At 37.7% G+C, this 19,975-nt stretch overlaps 1 protein-coding gene across 1 annotated transcript in view; it reads left to right on the top strand.

The window, feature by feature from the left end:
• The window catches only part of RanBPM (Ran-binding protein M), a 683,537-nt gene that overhangs the window by 55,562 nt on the left and 608,000 nt on the right, over positions 1-19,975 (top strand). The window contains exon 2 of the mRNA XM_089595272.1: positions 933-1,288. Within this exon, the coding sequence (XP_089451398.1) occupies positions 933-1,288 (356 nt within the window). The remainder of the gene's footprint in view (positions 1-932; positions 1,289-19,975) is intronic.

Here is a 19,975-nt window from a genome sequence, read left to right as displayed (position 1 = left end):
AAACGCTTAAAAAAGCTGTGATTAGTCGACAAAAAAGTAGTCATCTGGGGTAAACTTAATACATATTAAATAAAAAATATCTTATTTTATGAAAAAAAACTGTTAAATTAAATAATTTAAGAAAAGTTCTTATGACTGACTCCTATAAAGTTGTTTTATTTGCCGTACAGATACCGTAAAAAAAAAAAACATATCGTTATCGAATCTCAGTATTTTTGGTAATAAAAGTGACATAAGTTATGTAAGAGCTTTAGAGAGCCTCTTAAAATGTGGTAAAGGGGTCGTGAAGGGCTGTGAAGGAGCTCGAAAAAAATTTTATTGTGTAAAAATAATGAAAAATTAAAAAGCTTCGATGTATTTTTGGTAAGCGTGCTAGCCTCCTAGTAGGAGAAATGTAAGGGGTCGTGGATTAAAATTCTGTCGAAAAATATGGAGATAATTTTTGTTGGGGCTCTTTAAATGGGATAAACATTCAGGACGCCGAAAAACTACTTTTTTTTTTTTTTTTTTTTTTTTTTTTAATTCAATAGTGGATTTTTCTGGTAATACCTGGAAGCCAGCACCTGAAGAGTTTATCGGTAAAGTTGCTATTGATTTTTCATACATATTTTTTTTTGGGATGTTTATGTTGTGGACGTCTGCTTTAAAAAACGGTCGCTTTAAATTGGCCGCTAGATTCAGAATTATTAGAGATAAGGTGTAGCTGTTCAACGCAAAGGGATATAAATTTCTCACTACATTCCTGTTAACCGAGATAGAACAAAATTAATAAAAGAATATTTCCCTGTTATTTCTAAACTGGTAAATATGTTTAAATTTCTTTAATACTATAACATAATTTTGTTGATAATACTACTTGGATAATTTTGTCTATTAAGTAACCAATGCACATCATTTTATAGAGTTACATGTTCATTCTTATAACTTTTTAGGTTATGGTAAAACACACAAAGATGCAGCTAGTGTTCGAACAACTTATCCAATACCTGCTGCTTGCGGATTATATTATTTTGAAGTTAAAATCGTTAGTAAAGGTCGCGATGGCTATATGGGTATAGGACTTTCGGCACATGGTGTAAATGTCAATAGACTTCCAGGATGGGACAAAAATTCGTATGGTTACCATGGAGATGATGGTCACAGTTTTTGTTCATCAGGAACTGGTCAACCATATGGTCCAACTTTCACTACCGGTGATGTTATTGGTTGTGGTGTCAATTTAGTTGATAATACTGCGTTTTATACGAAAAACGGTAATCATTTAGGAATAGCTTTCACAGATTTACCGGTAAGTTTTGTTTTATCCTATTATAACTGTGTGTGAACGAAGTATTGCTTTTTAGCTCTATCGGGTTGGTCTATAAAATCTTGATATTTTCTGCCAAAATTGGTGGAGCTGATGTAAAATAAGTAAACTTCATTCTCTATAAAGTCATACATTTGTCACAAGAGTTTGTCATCTAAAACTCCAATGACACATAAAGTGAAATTCAAAACTTGTCTCAAAAAACAAATCAAGTTTTTCATGATCATTAGCTAATTTTGAAATTTATTTACCTCAATTCATATGGAATATCCATCACTTAGTTTTGTATTCTTTAGTTCATTTTCACAACAAAAATCTTGTTAACGGCTGTAACAGCTGGAGCTATATTTTGAAAACTTTAAGTCACTATTGACAATTTAAGCTGACAATTTCTTCTAGACAAAGCCTAATCATAAAGTTAATTTTTTCTTTAACAAGCATTTTTGTATTCTGACATTCAAACTTTTGTTAATCACTTGCAGTGCATACTAATTAGCACTTTATTTGTTGAATTTCGTATGTATGGAGTTGAATAATGTCATGAAAAAAGTACCTAAACCCAATCGTTAAAATTTTAACTTTAACACATATGGGCAAGTAGACGCATGTACGTTTTAAAATTTTAATAACACACACAGACTTAAACACATTTTTCTACATTATTTTTTAATTTATGTTTGTGCATTCAACAGTTTTTTATTGTCACTGCAAATCTACTGAATGAGAATTAATTATGTGAGTATAGATTTCTTTGGTTTACATACAGACTGTTACAATTTTATTTCGTTTGTTTTTAAATCATACAAATAAAATAAAATGACTCATTACATGATTTATTTATTCCCAATATTACGAGTTATTAACAAAAAATCAGTTAAATAGCTTATTTTTTGTTCATTTATTTATATTTAATTAAATTGACTTATTCTAACAATTATGATGTCATCAATTTGTATTTATACTGTCGATAAATGTAGTCAAAATATATTATAAATTAAAGTTAAATGTCTAGTTAATCTCTTTTAGTGAAAACTTAAAATTTTTTCAGCATTTTAGTCACATTTCTTATTGTAGAAAAATTTTGGCTTTTTTCTTACCAATGTGCCCAGGAATTCGACCATTTCTTACTCTCACTATGCACGTGACAGTATTATTTACTTCGCCTCTACACCTCTGGTCTGTAATAGTTATTTTATGATATATCTTCTAAGCTTTCCGTACTTTTTTAGACAATGAGGGATATTCTGCCGTGTGGCGGCGATAGCGAGGGCATGGGGGTAAAAATCGCCTAAGTCAAACTATTCTAAATTTCTTAATTTTTACATTTAAGAGACAGATAAAGAGCTCAAGTAAAAAAAATAATTATTACTTAGTTATTGTTGTACTGATCACTTATGCATAGCCAGAGTTGGCACATGTAAATATAACCTATACTCTTTTTATGTGAAATCACATTTGTTCGTTTCGTGTAAACTTTGTACCTATGAATAATATAATTAGTGTCTTGAAAAAATCCCAAGTCTAATTGAGTGACAGTGCGAAAACAATGTTGTGTGAATAAATGTGAAAATTTAGTAAATAGTGGATGGAATTTGTTTTCCCAAAAATGGAAATAGACTGAAAGTTTGGATGAAGCAGCTTAAAATTTCGCATTGGACGCCAGGCAAATGGAGTAAAATTTGCAGCTCTCATTTTAGTTCTGATGATTTTAATGCTATAACTACCAGTAAGAGTGCAATGAAAAAATACAAAAGTCATAATCTTGATAATGCAATTTAATTCCACGTAATGTTACAATCAAAAAATGCTTAAAGCCCACAGTAGTACCATTTCACAGTAAAAAAGAAAAACGAGAGGAAGAAATAAAAAAGAAAGCAGAAGTTGAACGGTTTGTTGCACACTTTATTGAAAATATTGTTGCTGAAAGATGCTTGAAAAAAATGATACAAAAACTTATTGAAAAGCACAACTGTCATGTGCCATATAGAAGTGTTGAGAGAGATGATACCTGCTTCATAACTTATCCACTGCATATTTCAAATAATTAATAAGAATTTAGTTATTTAAATGTTAGTCATAAAGTCATAATAGGTGAAGCAAGAGAGGAAGGCACTCAAAATTCTGCTCTAATCTCAGTAACAGAACGTTATTTGTCTGATACCTGTTCTTCAAAACCACTCAGTTTTTGTATTGAGTCTATAAAAAGTGATGACAAACTAGTACACTTTTATACAGGGTTGGAAACATACCAAAAGTTTCAGTTTGTTTTTCAAATACTTCGTGAAGCTGTGAACGAACTTAGCTATATTATCGGTCGAGGACCATTAAATAATATGAGTAGTGAAAATCAATTTCTACTAACTTTATTGATTCTTCGTCAAAACAGAACAAACTACGAAGTGAATGTGTTTTTTAATATCCCTACAAAAAAAGTGACGAACGTTTTTATCACCTGGATTAGATTCTTGTATCCACAATGGTCAGAAATTTTACAGTGGCCATTACGAGATTTAGTAAGATTTTTCACACATAGTGATTTTTTAGATAATTTTCCAGGAACTAGAGGAATCTTAGATGTAACTGAGATACCTATAGATAAATCTGGTGTACCCACGACTAACAATATACATGTTCTACTTATAAAAATAAAGCTACTACAAAAACAGTAATCTGTGCTTCACCCGGTGGATTAGTGACAAATATTACTCCAGCCTGTGGGGGGTCAACAAGCGACCGACAAGTTATTGAAAGAATCAACATTATGCGCTTGTGCGACCCTGGAGACAAGTTAATGGCCGATAAAGGCTTTGATATACAAGATTTGTTAGGTCCATACGGTATTACATTAAATATTCCCCTATTTTTTAAGAAAAAAATCAATTGTCAACTTCTACTATAACTCAAGATCAAAAAATTGCAAGCAAACGAGTTCACATTAAACGCACAATTGGATTGGTAAAAACATACAATATATTAGAAGGACCCTTGAATAATACTCAAACTCTATTATGAGATGAAATAATATTTGTGTGTTTCATGTTATGCAATTTTCAATGACCAATCATTAGTAAAAATGCTTAAATGCAAAAAAATGTAATTTGACCCAGCGTTTTCTTTCGTTATGTCCTTGGTATGTTGCATGTTTGTATCACCTTGCTTCAATTTATTTATCGTTGGGTTTACTTCGTCTTCGTGACTTTCATTACGCTTAATCGTTTTCCTCAGCAATTCACGCAAATTATTATATTTATCATTTGCATCAAACGTTACTCCTGCTTTTAATACTTTTTCTGATATTTCCTTTTTATTTAAATTTTGTATCCATCCGGTTCCCGTATTTGACATCAAGAACTCTGTTATCCTTTTGTTCGGATCGCGGTTTTGCCGTCTACCCACCTTCCTACGTGACCTTAACAACGCGTTCTTAGCTATATGTGGCACCTTACTGCACACACGAATTCTTTAAAATCCTCGTCACCAGTTGTTATATCTCGGGATAATTCAAATCAGAGTAAGTGAGGTGAATTGATGAATAATAATATAATTATTAGGTAAGAAATATAAGTATCAACTTTATTCAGTATCTTACTACAAGGTTGATTGAAATAGTACATGAGCGCGTATACTTGACGACCGCTCGTACGTTACTGTTTGACCTCTACATTTCAGCGTAGACAATATGATTTGGTGCCACTAATCGTTTTGCGTAGGTACCACTAAGTACTAACAGTACAAATACATCACAAGAAAAACGTATTTTTTAATCGTATTTACTTATTAATTACTACATGCATACTTTTTTTGTTAACTAAAAATACATAAATTTATTCATAAATATACATATCGATACACACATATACATTTTTTTTCTATAAATACCTACTATCGTAGTATATTTATTTTTCAGGTTTTATTGTAATCGAGTACACATAGCCGTGGTACAGTAAAGCACATTTTACATTATATTAGTTACAATATTACAAGTATTGATTACATGTTACATTATTAGTTACACATTATACATTATTGGATACACCTTGCAGTTCGTTGGTATGGTGATGATGTCACATAGATCACCTCGAGAGCGAAGGATCTATGTAGTAGGTCATTTTGCTGCGAGAAGGTCGCCCCATCCATTAATGAGGAGCATTGCGTGGTGAAAAAGCACTTGTGAAAATTCACAGAGGTACTTGCTCGGAAGAGTCGCACTGGGTGGGATTCGAACCCGCAGTCTTCCGCATGCCGACCCACAAACCAGCCGACCGACCACTGCGCGCTTGACATAAATATACATATCTTTACATGCGTACGTTTTTATAAATAAGCAAAAGTGACATATACGTGCACAAATAACCAATACACGCAATAACAATATAAACAGGACAGACACAACCACCTCATGCAAGTACAAACAGTACATATATATATACGACTCAGTACGAATAAATACAGTCAACGCACAAAATAACTGAGTCAAAATCACAGTATAAATCGTAATGCCAAGGTCAGAGTGTGTTACAGTATAATATTAATAATGTTAATCAAGAGAAAGCAGTTATTCTTAGAATGATTTCTTGAATCTGGCAAGATTTAGAATATATCGAACCGCAGCTGTTGACGTGTTTCAGAATTTGAAACCGTGAACCTAAAAAGACCTGCTAGCCGCTTTCGTGCGCGTAGGAGCAATCTGAAACTTCATCACATTCCTTGTCATAGATTGGTAAGGCTTATGCACCCTAAATAGATTTTGTAGAGTTGCAAGCTTATGCATGCGTACTATTTCGAGTTTATTTTCAACCAGCCAAGAGACTTCCTGTGAGGAGAGATACACTCGTTTTTCCTAACACCTACCACATACTGTACACTAGCGTTCTCTAGCAACTGTATTGTTTTTCTCCGCTTAAGTGAGGCATCAAAAAATACGACTATACAGTAATCTAAGAAAGGGAACGGAGTGCGGAAAGAGTGTCGTAGCGAGCCAAGCGCGCAAAACTTTGGTAGTGTATTTTCGGAAAAAGGGCAGGCTATAGAGTACTTTATTGACCGCCCTAGTGACTGCATTCAAATGTGGCCTTCAGGTATGCCCCAAGTCGAAGGCTCGTTACCACATTAGAGAAAATAACGTCCATGCCAACCCCCCGATCAATACTTTGAAGACCACTATTCCTTAATTCTTTCAGCATTGTCCTCGAACCAAATACGATAGCTTTTGTTTTCTTTATGTTGAGCAGGAAGAAAGCGCTGGACGCTCAATCCAACATTGACAGCACTGCATACCCCAGCGCGTCCACTCCCTTCCTGAACCTTTTAATGGGTATATCCATATAAATCTGGAGGTCATCAGCATAATAAATGCTCAATGCCTTCTGAGTCATGAATGTCACGAAAAGGCAGAACAACAGAGACCTGAAGACTGAATCCTGAGGGATACCCATATTAGTGCCAATCCGTGGCGGTAAGCCATCCGATCTGATCTTAAGGAGATTTGGGAGAAAAGTTCAAAAAAGAGAAACGTGCCAAAAAAATGTATGTCATATTTGAGCATGTTAGGAGTGCACATCAATTTTTTCACGTTTTTCACCAGGAAAAATTTTCGTGAAAAAAATTATGAAATATTGACAGTTAAACACGGTCTCTTATGAGAGAGCAAAGTTAGGTTTGCCTTTTAATTGAAATTAAGGTATATTTTAAATGTGTTCAAATAAAAAAAAAACATTTTCATGGATATTTTGTTATAAAAGGAAGATGCTCGACAAAAAAAAATCAAGCCTTGCCAGGCATTTTTAAAAAATATAAGCAGTTACAGTCGTACAGTTTCAAGTTTGTAGAATGCAAGAGGAGGTGCGCGGTAAAGGGGACCCAGATGCGCGGGCAGGGGGGCTTCCTGTTCCTGGCCTCTCTGAATAATACTCCCAAACCTTCTTAACTTTTCAAGTTCTAGCCGTGATATATGAGTGTATCCACAAAAGAGCTGCCCTTGAGAAGCTCATCGATGTCAGTCTTGCGAGAAGATGCGAGAGAAAGATCGTGTCGAATGCCTGTGGGAAGTCAAACTATAATAGTAAAGTCAAGTTTGTCTTGTCTACATTTGTCCTAATGTCATTTGTAAGCTTTAAAAGGGCTGTCTGTCTCAAACTGAGCTGTCTGAAGTGGATCAAAAATTCCCTCGCGTGTGACATAATAGATGATTTAATAGTAGCCAAGTCTCTTCAGCACCTTTAAGCGAACGTACAGCATCGCTATAGGTCGAAAATCTATGGCACCATTTGGAGCTGCGCACTTCTTCAGTGATACCATATGAGCCCTCTCCCAAAGAACTTGAAAGTCACCCGTTGTCTTGGTGGCATTGAACATCCTCACCAGACGAAGACCCATGATAAAAAGGGCTTCCACGATAACACAGTATGGGATGCCACCCTATTTTAGAGTCTGAGAAGAGAAGTGGATAATAGGTAACATGTGGTGTTGGTATAATGATTGTAATTTGATTATTTCTTCAAAATACATACTCTAGGTCGATAATACTTTGACGCTAGAGCTGATTGTAAGCGTAACAAGAATCCTCGTTAGCTACATTTTGCAATTTTTAAAAGCTTCTTTTTATTCTGGTATCTAGGTGTTTGATTAAGAATATTTTAAGACTCCTTTACTAATTGCATCAGTTAGTAGTGCTTTGTATTCAGATGCGCGAGGTACAAATGTACCATAAAAATTTACCATATCTGAGAAACAGTGGAGCCCTTAAGCTATTCTTGATTAAAAGTAGTCTTTAATTGCTTGGGCGCGTTCCTCAGGAGTTTAGATGCTAGGAGAAAATGTACCATCAAAAGTATCATTATTAATTTACTACCATTCCGAATTTAAGGGCATTTGTATGGATTAGTTGTATCAACCTGTAACATATCATTGAATTCTTCACAAACAATTTTGAACTTTGAAGGACCTACTCGACGCACTTTACTTGCAGCTGTTAGTCCAAAAGTAGTAAAAATATGATAAACCATTTTGTTGTGTGCTATATAAAAATAACGTAAAGGGTAGTAATATGCTAGATAATCCGTTTCGATACTACGCAAATTTACGTCAGTAACGATGAATCTCCACAGGAAATTACAAGTTACCCTGTACTGCAGTTGGACCAGCAATATAACGAAGGTGAGAAACTGAAAGTTTGCAATCTTCAAGCTTTTCCTCGCTATTTAATTGACGAACATGTTTCTTGGATGTAGATTAACGTTTAATGAATTCCGTGCCCAGTAATATGTATGGATTTAATTAAGAAGGGTTGGTTATGATATACTAAATTTTCAATACGATACGAGTGTCTAACTAAGAGACAACGTAATAGAATTTTGTTACCTTCGTTGTAATTTTTAAAAGTATTAAATAAGAATCAACACGTTTAAACCGCAAGCTTGTTTAATCAGACCATGAAGGTGTCAATTTTACCATCAACAGTTGAAAACTAATTATTCTTAGTCAATAAACCAATTAAGATCCGTGCTGCTACAGGTGTATCAAGTATTTAAGGATTGATTTTAAGTAGTTATTATGACACAGTAGCCCGTCACAACAAACCCCCACCACCTGGTGAGAGTTTCCGAACGAAGCCACTGTGCCAGCGCTCACTTACTAGGAAGTGGGGAGGACTATCCTTACTCTTTCTCCGCCTATGATTACCTGAAACTTGAATAAAGGAGGTGGTACGACGGATAGGGAGGGCGTGCAAAATCTTGGAGTAGTAGAAAAAGTGACGTGGTATAATATTATAGGTATCCTATTACATATTAAGTAAGTTGCTTTGACGGGGCCAAAGTGTTGCATTATGGAAGATGGTATGACCGGTGGGGAGAGTATAGGAAGTAACTATATTTAACTAGTGGTCGCGGTGGCGCAACGGTAGAGTTGCAGTTCCGTTGATCTCCGAGGTTAAGCTGCATTTGGCGCGGTTAGTACTTGGATGGGTGACCGTCTGGTGACCATTCAAGTCTCGCCATTTCACCTGTGCTCTTGATTCTCGAGGGTCGATTAACTGTTTCTCTTTCGCTTCGACATCATGATCATAGGTGTGACTATAAGTTGGTCCAGATGCTTATATGCGTATAAACATCTGGTCATAACTCAGGTGCACCGACGAATGAAAAATACTATTGTGTAAAAAAAGCCATATCTGAGCCTACGGGCGATGATGAACAACAACAACAAAAAAATACATATTTAACTTACCACGAAAGAGAGAGACATACAGTATGACAAACAACTTACTACTTAGGAGAGCGAAAGAAAGAGATGCGACCGGCGATACTGTAAGATGATTGTCCAAAGACGCTATTGACCGAAGACTATGGAGGGGGGTATCCTCTCCACCTGAACAGGAGAGACTTTTCGGGGCAGGCCACCTTACATTCCCCTTCCTCACATTTTCTTACCAATCCGCTGCTACGATTGCCTAAACCCTCTTTGTGTATGTGTGTGTATTAATTATTAATAAGCGAGTATACCGAAAGGGTAATTGGCCTTTTTACTTTTATTTTATATTCTAATTTGCATCGTTATAAGGAAAAGGAGTAAGTTTACCGTTAAATAACAAGAAGATAAATAAATTAATTTTTTTATTTCTATGATTCATAGAATTAACAAGGGCATTTACTTGAAAAGACGCAATATTGTCCACAATATCACACATACAATCTTTTGTCAAAGTCTCCTGTTTGACAACGTCATGTGCTATAATTTTTTCGTACGTACTCTGTACATCGTCATCATTCAAATCACTCATAACATTTTTTACAACGTTTGGTGTGTAGTAATCAATTTAAGCTTCATGCACACTCCTACCTTTTTCTAAAAGTTTATAAATTCCTGCGCTACGATAGGCATGTAATCTGATATTCTGCTCTGTGTGTGTAAATTACAATCGACGCAATATACAACACATTTACTTAAATGATCGAACGTTACTTTTATAACACTAAACTTTGATGATACTTATTTGCAGCTCTCTTGTCTGCACATTGTCGTCTCATTTCTTCAATCTCGATGGCTTTTTCCATTTAGCTTATCATTGACTTAAAGCACCAGCTGGACCCGTAAATCTTGATATTTTGTAAGTAACTGTCGTCCGTCGTAAAGTATTTTTCAATGTTGGAGAAGGTTAATTTAAACTTATTCCAACTAAAAATTGTGAAAAGAATTTCTTTGAAATCTACGCCCAACAGACGAATGATAGGTTCCCAGTTGTTGTCCAAAAATTTTTCGTATTCAACCCCAACAATTATTTGTTTACCAAATGATTTGTTCAATCCGTAAAGCTTGTAAATAATCTGAGAAAGCGATGATTGTTGATGCTGCCTTGAGGCTGACAGATCCAAAGCTTCTTTCTCCAAGACTCTTTTTTTCACGAGCTCCATTGTCTCCTCGTTACAATGTATTAATTGTCGGATGATTGACCAGAGACTGATAGCTGCTTTTTATCGAAGCACAAATATATACTACTCGTTATTCGAAAGAGCGGGGATATTACAAACGCTTGGAGATGGCTTTGTAGTTGTATAAAATTCCAATGAAGTTTTTTACAATTTTTTCGTAAGCGATTAATGTGATCCGGTGTATACGGTTGTATACCATAGCTATTGAAATAAAAACCATTATCTTGTTATTTAGCATACATAGCAACCCAATAAGTACCTGGCTTTGTATGATTGTTAGTGTTTATAACAAGCGTTGTCCGTTTCGTCCACAACCGTGGGATCTGATCTGCTGGGAATACACCAACAGTATGCGAAAGGATTTGCAAGAGGTTTTGCAGTATCTGCAGACTGTCCATGGATAATTTCTGTTGTTTTTAATGATTTCTTGGCAAATTTGTATTCACAAAGCCAATACTTTTATTTGTCAACATTATTCAAAGCACATCAATATTTTTGATGATCTGGTTTCAATGCGTGGTGTATGCAATTTTCCTCCGCTGATAAGGCTTTCAAAGGTGGACAGTCGATCTCGTATTTCAAATTTATTACTTCACAATTTGTAATTTTGTGCAAATCGTACCACTTTTCACAACCTCTGACGTAAATTTTGCGTGTGTTTCTTCCAATATCATACAAAATTTTGAAAATCGCTTTTGAAGGTACTTCACCCTCAAAGAAATCAAGTCCATGATGATGTTGAGGAAATTAAATATTTTGTCGTTGCGCCTCCTTCCTCAATTTTTACAAGCGACAAGCTACTACCCAGTGCGCGGAAAATTCATTGTTGAAAGCAACGATAGCAACTTTTTTTGGCACCATTACGTCTTTTTTCACCTTGAAATACTGAATGTCTACTACGAGGTCCATTTCGTTTTATGGCTGATTAAGCGTACCACCAGAAACTAAACCAAGAGATGACTGACGTGTCCAAGCAGCGAGTGTAAGTATATGTAGTAAGTAGCGCCATTTACCCACTAAAGTCGAGCATGATTTGACGTGACGCATCAATTTCGATAATATTCTCGTACTCAGCATATACTATACAGTTAACAGTCGTAGTTAGAGCGCCGGCAAATCGAACGTCCAATCTAACGCTACCGTGTTCAATCAGATTTCAACGAGAATATTCGTTGGCCGATAAATCTAGTATTAAATTGAAAGCAAATAGGCAGTAACCGTTGGGATACGATTGGCGATCGATGTGATTTCCTTCATTGAGAAAGTGAACACCAGTACCCAAAAACAAAGTATGGTAAGCATTTACTTATCAATTGTTCGTTTTAAAGTCTGGTTGTAATGGTTTGGAAGGAACTTGAACGCCGTCAATGTACAAACAAAGAAAATTAATATTGAAACGATGAAAATGGAACGAATTCATAGTGCAATCGCCATTATAAGCTTAATTTTTAATAAAACCGACGATTATTTGCTTAGGTAACTGGTCCAAAATAAAATTATCCAGAGTTTCGCTATAAATACTGCTGTGCATCGTCACAGCTTTAATTTCGACACGCGTGAGTTTTGCCGTGCTCTTTGACACAGCTGTGGTATCGGCTAGTAAAACAAATGGGCTTATTTTAACGCATCGCACTAAAAGATTTGCTTCTTTGATCCGAACCGAAACCAAGTTCGAAGTGTCCATAAGACAAAATGTATCGTGAAATCTTACTAATCGCATTCTTACCTCGACACCATTGATGAGTAATTTTTCCTGATTCAATACATCGCAATGAAGATGACCAACCAGATCAATTGGTTTCTTTGCTGGTAGTAATGTTCATCGCTTGACGAGCTGAATTTTCTTCGACGTTGGCATCCAACCATCCAACACATCGTCCATCTTTGTCGCCGTATCGTCGCACCACAAGGCACTCGTTAAGTGTGAGGATTTTGCCGCAGGTTCGTAATTAAATAAAGTTTCCAAATGCGCTTTGTAAGCGTACGCATTGTTAGGAAGTCATACAGGTTTCTGATTAAAAAACGCATTGACTTGATTGAACAACGAATGCATAAAATTATTTATCGGTCCCGCCTTTGTGATTTTAAATGCTACGTCACCATTTAATTCTTCATCTTTATTGATGGCCAACTTGACACAAAGACTAAGTATCATGTGAGCTAGATCAACGTATACGTTACTATTACCTGGTACGACAAATTTGATCGGTGAATCATCCGTGAGCGATGATATCGGCTTGTATTGAATCCAGTGCGATCCCTCGATAGTTGTTTGAGTCGGTGGAGTATCAAACAAAAGAAGCTCAGACTTAAAGCACTCGCACGAGTATCTGTGTAAGAAAGCCATTTAAAAAAAATTTAACTTTCAAAAATATTTCCTGCACTTCTTTTTTCCTTCTTCCTTTTTCTTTTTCTTTTTATTTTGTTTGTATGTATTCTTACTTTTTTTCTTTTTACTCTTACGACGCCCACGCCTTGACTGCACAGTTCTACAAAGCAATTGCAACTGAAATGGCTCGTCGAGTCGGTTAACTTGATGTCTTGAACCTTTCAGAAGTTTGTCCAATTTTTCTTCGGCTTTTCTCTTTAGCGTGTCACCAGATTCCGGCATGCGAGTACGAAATGTCTTTATGAAAGGTATATTTCTAGTGGTGACGTCAGACATAATGTTCATTTCTGCACGAACAGCTTCTTTGCCAACAGCTTGGGTACCTCGTTTAATGAGTGGTAAAACTCGTCGAAATACTCTGGCAAGGAACGATCCAATACCGTCGTGTCCTCATTGAGAGGGTGCCCCAACGTAAATACGTCCAACACCTTCTCTACTGTTTCTATGAATTGTAGTCGGAGTTCCACCACCACTTTGTATGATAAAGTAGTCCTCGTAGAAATCCATAATTTTCGATTGACTCGTTTAAAGTGAAGCGTTACCATCAGCGTCCCAAAGCCATTACGGTGTATGGTTAACAGATGTCAGTGTAAATCATTACCATGGATGGTAAAGCGTTGGCAAAATATGCTGGATGAACAAATTAAATTTCGTTATTTTACAAAAAAAGACATGTTGCACTTTCAAAGCCTAAGATCTTACGTAATTTTTCGAATAATAGTAAGCGATACGTGTATTCACTGGGTGCTGTTCCGGAACAGACTAAGTTAACGTGTGGTATCAAAACCATTAATTCCTTGTATCACTTCTTCGATGTTTACGTTTTGACGAGGACATATGCAATAATCGAACGAATCACAGGACGTTCTCTATGTACATTATTGTGTACCCGTGGTATGCATTTTACGGTAATTTTTCTTTCGCCGTCTTTAATCGCATGTTGAAACGTCAATGGTATTTGAATCTCTGTTATTCTAACACTCCATCGACCTTGCAAAGTAATTTGCTGAGGTAATCTTGTCACGTAATGCTCTGTAGTATAATCAGGGTAATATTGCATGCTATTGCTGCTAGGTAACACACCGTAAAATTCGTCCTTCATTTTACATCTCTTGAATAATTACCTTCCACCCAGGAATTCAATTTTTTCGGATACCCTTCCCAGCTAACGAATCATTCTTTGGACCGTCCTTTACCTCGACTTTTTAATATCTTGTCAAATTCAAAAAAGCTCTTGTTTAATTCCTTTTACACTGCTCAACTCTTCCTCGTAAATAAAACCGTCAATGTCTTTGTCAGCTAAATCTTTAAGAAAATATACTGGAGGTTGTTGCGTGCCAGAGAAACGTACAATTCTACACAACTCTAAAGTTTAACCACTTTGGTAACCTTTGGCAAAGACACTTCTCGTCTTACTGATGTGAACCAAATCTTCAACCTTGTACTTTGGATTTTTATAAATATGTCTGCTGTAACGTTCCTTTATATTTTCATGTGCCATGAGTGCTTCTGTAACGAGACGTGCTTCTGCATCATGAGATGGATGGACCAGGAGAGTAGCTTCAGCCAAGTGACTCTTCGTGGTTTCAAAGGCTTGCTTGGCTTCTGGAGACCAGTCAATGACTCTCTGATCGTTTTTTTTTTTAATCAGCTGTGTAATCAAAGTGAAGAGCCTGTAAGGAGGCTGTCTGAGGAAGCCAACGACGATAAAAGCTGACCAGCCCTAGAAATCTGTGAAGATCTGCAATCGTGACCGGCAAAGGAAAGTCGAGGATGGTATCTACCTTCTCTGAGCAGGGCTGAGAACCCTTGGAAGAAACAAGATGACCAAGAAAGACAAGCTCCGTTTTACCAAACTCACATCCAGGAACATTCAGTCTAAGGCTAAACTGTTTCAATCTTCCAAAGACAGTGTGAAGGTGCTCTTAGTGTTCTTTGATGAAAGAAGAGAAGATGAGCACATCGTCAAGGTAAACAAAAACAAAGTCGAGATCGCCTAACACCTGGAAAATGTATCTCCGAGGACTCAGACGCATTACGGAGCCTAAAAGGCATAAAAACATATTCGTAAAGTTCGAACGGAGTGGTAACAGCTATTTTAATCACGTCCGTTGGTGCAATTGGTATTTGATGATGAGCTTCAAATAAGTCTAACTTAGAGAAGACACTTTTTCCAGACAGACGAAGCGAATAATCGAGCATGTAAGGAATGGAAAATCTGCCAGGGACCGTTTGGGCATTTAAACAGTGATAATCGCCACAAATGTGCCAAATCTTATCCTTTTTTCTGACCATGCGTATAGGGCTAGCCCAGGGACTCTTTGAGATTCTGCAAACACCTTGCTTGACCAGGGTCTCGAATTCAACCTGAGCTGCTTTAAACTTGACTGGATCCCGGCGTCGTGGACGCTCATAAACCGGAGGACCAGTCGTTTCAATGTAGTGAAAAATATATTTTTCCGATTAAGGTTCGGCAGGCTTGCTACCCGTGATCTCTGGAAAATTCGTACGTCAGCAACTATAAAGTTCCAAGAAATTGGACGCCTAAGTCTGAGGCTAAGAGTCAGCTTGATTTCACCGTAGGTGTTGATGAAAGTATTGTTCGCTGCATGGAGTCTAAAAGCAGAGGAACCAGTGTCTGAGTCAGCCTTTAAAAATACTTAAACTTCAGCACCAGTGTCAATAAGAAGAAGTTTACCCAAGCTTATATCCCGAATATGGAGGCATTGCGAAAGGCAATTTCTGCCAAGGAAAACCATGCCAGAGGATCAAAAGTAGAAAGCTTGGGAGACTTATGTGCAGCTACCTGTGGCGTACTCTGAGTCACAGGCACCTGCTGTTGTACTTCAACAAGCTGAGCCCTGAGAGCTTCCATCTCAACCTTTATTTCCTCCAACGATAAAGTCTTGATATGAAAATCAGAGGAATATTCAACCCTTAGAATGCCACCGAAAAAAAACACTGCAAAAGAATGCACACCGAAGGTCCAAGTTCTACTCTAGGAGTGAGAGGAATTCGCAAAGGCTTAACTACGCAACAGTTCAACATGTATAAAATTCACGCCTAGTCTGTCCATGCAGGAACAGCAAAAATTGTAAAAGCTATAAAAAAAAATGTTACCTGTGAAAGCTAGATGAGAGACACCTGTGCGCTGTAAATAGGCTGGCCACAGATTTTCGACTTAGCTGGGATCAGTGCTATTGTAAGAGAGAATTGAATTTACTCGCAGGTACCAACATCAAAATTAATGAGCCACTGATTCGAATTATAAGTAGTGTAGTGTGTTTGCGAGCTGTAAAGAGGGCTACTGCAGACACAAAGATTACAACAAAAAGAAAATGCTACTGTGACAAAAATAATGAGCAGTAAATAAAATTACTCTAATGCTTATACAGGTCACAGAGCATAAATCACTACTATCTAACTAATTTAATTGGTTATAAAAATCAGCAGTTAAGGAGAGGGGTAAGAGGACAACTGTCCCTTCATCACGACCTAACCTAAGTAAGCACTTGAACCTAGTCACTTAATGTCACTACAAAAGTTATTGGTTTTAAAACTTAATCACTTTTATGTAAAATATATTATACTTGCTTGCACTGTCCACACACTATACCACTGTTGAAAAGGCGTGCGAAACCATGCAGCGGTAGCGACGGCGATGGCAAGGCGTACAAGAGCATGCCGCAGCAACGGCGACTATGGCAAGTCGTGCGCAGCAGCAACGGCGAAGATGACAAAGCGTGCAACAGCACGCAGCAGCAACGGCAACGATAGCAAGGTGTGCAAAAGCACGCAGCAGCAACGGTGATGATGGCAAGGCGTGCAAAGGCACGCAGCAGCAACGGTGACGATGGCATGGCGTGCAAAGGCATGCAGCAGCAACCGCCCCCGATGGCAAGGCGTGCAAAAGCACGCAACAGCGGTGGTAAAGGCGTGTTAAACACGCAGCACCCTGAAGAATAAGCGTATAGTGTATATACCAACACGCAACAGTTCCAGGAAAAGATGCGCCGTCTCTCCTTAGCCTGCCGTGCCGATGGTTGGAGACAGAGAGCCTCCAAGATGGCCTCCGTCTGCCAGCAAACATGTCACCTCTCGAACGTCGGGATCATTAATATGGGGTAAGATCCGCGATGCCGAAGTTGACTCTGGTATCAGGACCGGCTCCCATAAGCCCAGGAGTTTAGTCGAGAAGGAGAAATCAACGAGCCAGTGCGTAACTATAACAAAAGAGACTCTATTGACGGAGCGACTCGTGAGGTGACTGCTCTGGTTGGCAGTCGTACAAAAAAGAAGGAAAACATAGTGAGCGGGTAAACCACTACAATGAAGTAACGCTGCAATCGCAAGCAAGCGCGGAGGGTGGAGTCGGTACTGCAGAGCTCTGATCCCTACAACGAATGCTTCGTACGATTGTATGCCTCTATTATACTTGAAAGAACGTCTACGAAGTGACGATTGTTTGTGTATGTAAAGTATCGCCATATTCTTTCTTTAATAGTTCTTATTAATCGTTTAGCTATTGCAGCTTCTGCGTGGGGACTACGTGCTACTCTGTATTCAATTTTATATTCTCGTAAAACGAATCACATTTCACGGCCTACGAATTCTTTACCTTTATTCGTTTGCAGACACATTGGTGTACGATTGTTACTTCTTGATAAAATATGTTGAAATTCTTTGGCAACGTTTTTCGATGTTTTATCCTCAATCGGTTCTACTCAAGCGTATTTGCTGACGACATCGATGACAACGAAAACAGAGGCATAGCCATCATTGTAAGTTCTTAAAGCTCTCAAGTCCATCAAATCAGCCTCCCACACGTCGTCAAAGTAACACAAGTTATAGCTTTTTCTAGGAAAACGATTCCTTATGGGTCTATGTAAATCATAGGTATCTTGACTCTCTAGCTAACTAATTACGTTCGATCGCAAATATTTATTTTTTACAGCACTCGTGAGTTTTTTACCGCCCGCGTATGCAGTTGGTCGTGCCGCTTCGTAGTTAATTTTTTTCAAACTATTATGAATTATTTTTTTTCTTTTTTCCTTTTTAGATTTAGATCCAATGGCTCTCTTTTTGAGAGAAAAGAACTTCTCAAATGTAATCTTGCTACACATACAGCATTCTATCAATAAAGCAACCGTTTGATTATCCGGCGGTGTTTCTCTAGTAATCATACACGAAAAAGCAAATTCAGCCAACGCCTGATCGGCTTTTAGACGTATACCCTTCTTTTCCATAGCATAGGCAAGATCGTGCTAACGACATGCTTCATCCAAGGGATTCTTACCTACATCACTGTGCTTAATGCGCTTTGATGGTTTCGTTCCAGGACCGCAAAATTTTTATCCAGGTACATGCATCTCAAACGGTAGCAAGTTGATTTAAGCATGGAGAGCGCTGTTTTTTTCCTCCTCCTCAAGTTTTACTTCTGTTTCTTCGCCTTGGTCACTTTTCCGATCAGTTGATGCCATATTCGCACTTGTTTCGACGGAGGTGCCACTTTTAAAAATTTTTTTTATATTTTTCGGCGACGCCGTTGATTCAGTACCTCTTTTATCAAGAAAGCTCCCACTATTCGACCTAGATCTTGGACTCTCATTTGGTGATTTTGATTTATCGTCGTCGTCGTCGTCGTCGTCGTCGTCGTCGTCGTCGTCGTCAATCAGTTATTTTAATACTCGCGCGTTTCCAACACACTCTTGTGGAATGTTTGCCATACGAAGTGTCACTGGAAACTGATCATACCTCACTGGTGTGCGTTTTTTCCTGTCCCTCAAGGTATCGTTTATCAGATCGACAATGCTTGACTGTGGTATGCGAACGCCACCTATGACGACGGTATAATCATTGCTCCAGTCGAAGTTACCAGTAGCGCGCAATCGTCGTACGATACCTGCAGCTTTTTGACAATACTTTTCTGGTACGCTTTCCATAACCTCGGTATCCTGTCTTTCCTCCTCTATACGCTTTTTTTCGTCCTCATCGACGTCATTATTAGAGAGATTGTTATCTTGTGATGCCTTGGTGTTAGCTGTGATCGCGTCAGCATGTCGTTTTCTTTCACTGTCCAATTCCTTAAGGCGTAAATACCGTTGCAAAATTTGTTGATATTTCTTCCACTTTTGTCGCTCGTCGGAATACGGTAAATTCAAGATGTGGTTCACTTCTGCGTCGAATTGACTTATGACTGTACCCGACGTTTGCATAGATTTTAGACCATCGTTGAAATATGTGTTTCGCAATTCCTTCGCAACTCCATTTTTGTTACAGCATTGACAACACCCTTCAAAGAAGCGGACCCAACAAAGCAGGTAAGAAACTTTCTCCTTGTTGCACAATAATTTTTTTTTTTGACGACAAATGAATGTTTGCGTTTGCGAGTTTTCTGAGCACGTTGGCATGTCTGTGCAAGCGTTTTTTGTGAGCTGCAGTTAGCGGAACGTTTCCTTTGAGAATGCTCAACGCGCACTCGCAAATATACTTGATTAGCGTCGTGTCGGCTTTGCGGAACAGGGCCCTCTGTTGTTTGGTGTCGAGATGATAAAGAGATCTTAAAATGGCGACGTGTTTTCGACCAAACGAGAAACGTGACTTTGTCGCCATTACAACGATACGATTGGAACTTGATTCGCCGTGTTGCTTCCTTTCATCAGTTTTTAGCCACGTATACGTACAGATACTTGTCATCTGGGAAAATACAAGTTCGAAATCGATAATTGTCTGGTGTATTTTGCTTGAAATCCAAGAAAAAGTAACCAAATGGTCGGGAAGTAACGTCCCAATACGCTTCTTGCAAGAACCGAGGATTTTCTGGATACACTTGTCTCGAAAGATGTTGTATTT

This window comes from Copidosoma floridanum, unplaced genomic scaffold, assembly GCF_036245765.1.
Source record: "Copidosoma floridanum isolate Cflo_tuat_1 unplaced genomic scaffold, Cflo_Japanese_pri ptg000002l, whole genome shotgun sequence".
Classification (NCBI taxonomy): Eukaryota; Metazoa; Arthropoda; class Insecta; order Hymenoptera; family Encyrtidae; genus Copidosoma; species Copidosoma floridanum.
The sequence above is the reverse complement of the archived record's forward strand: the minus strand, read 5'-3'. Positions and strand labels throughout refer to the sequence as shown.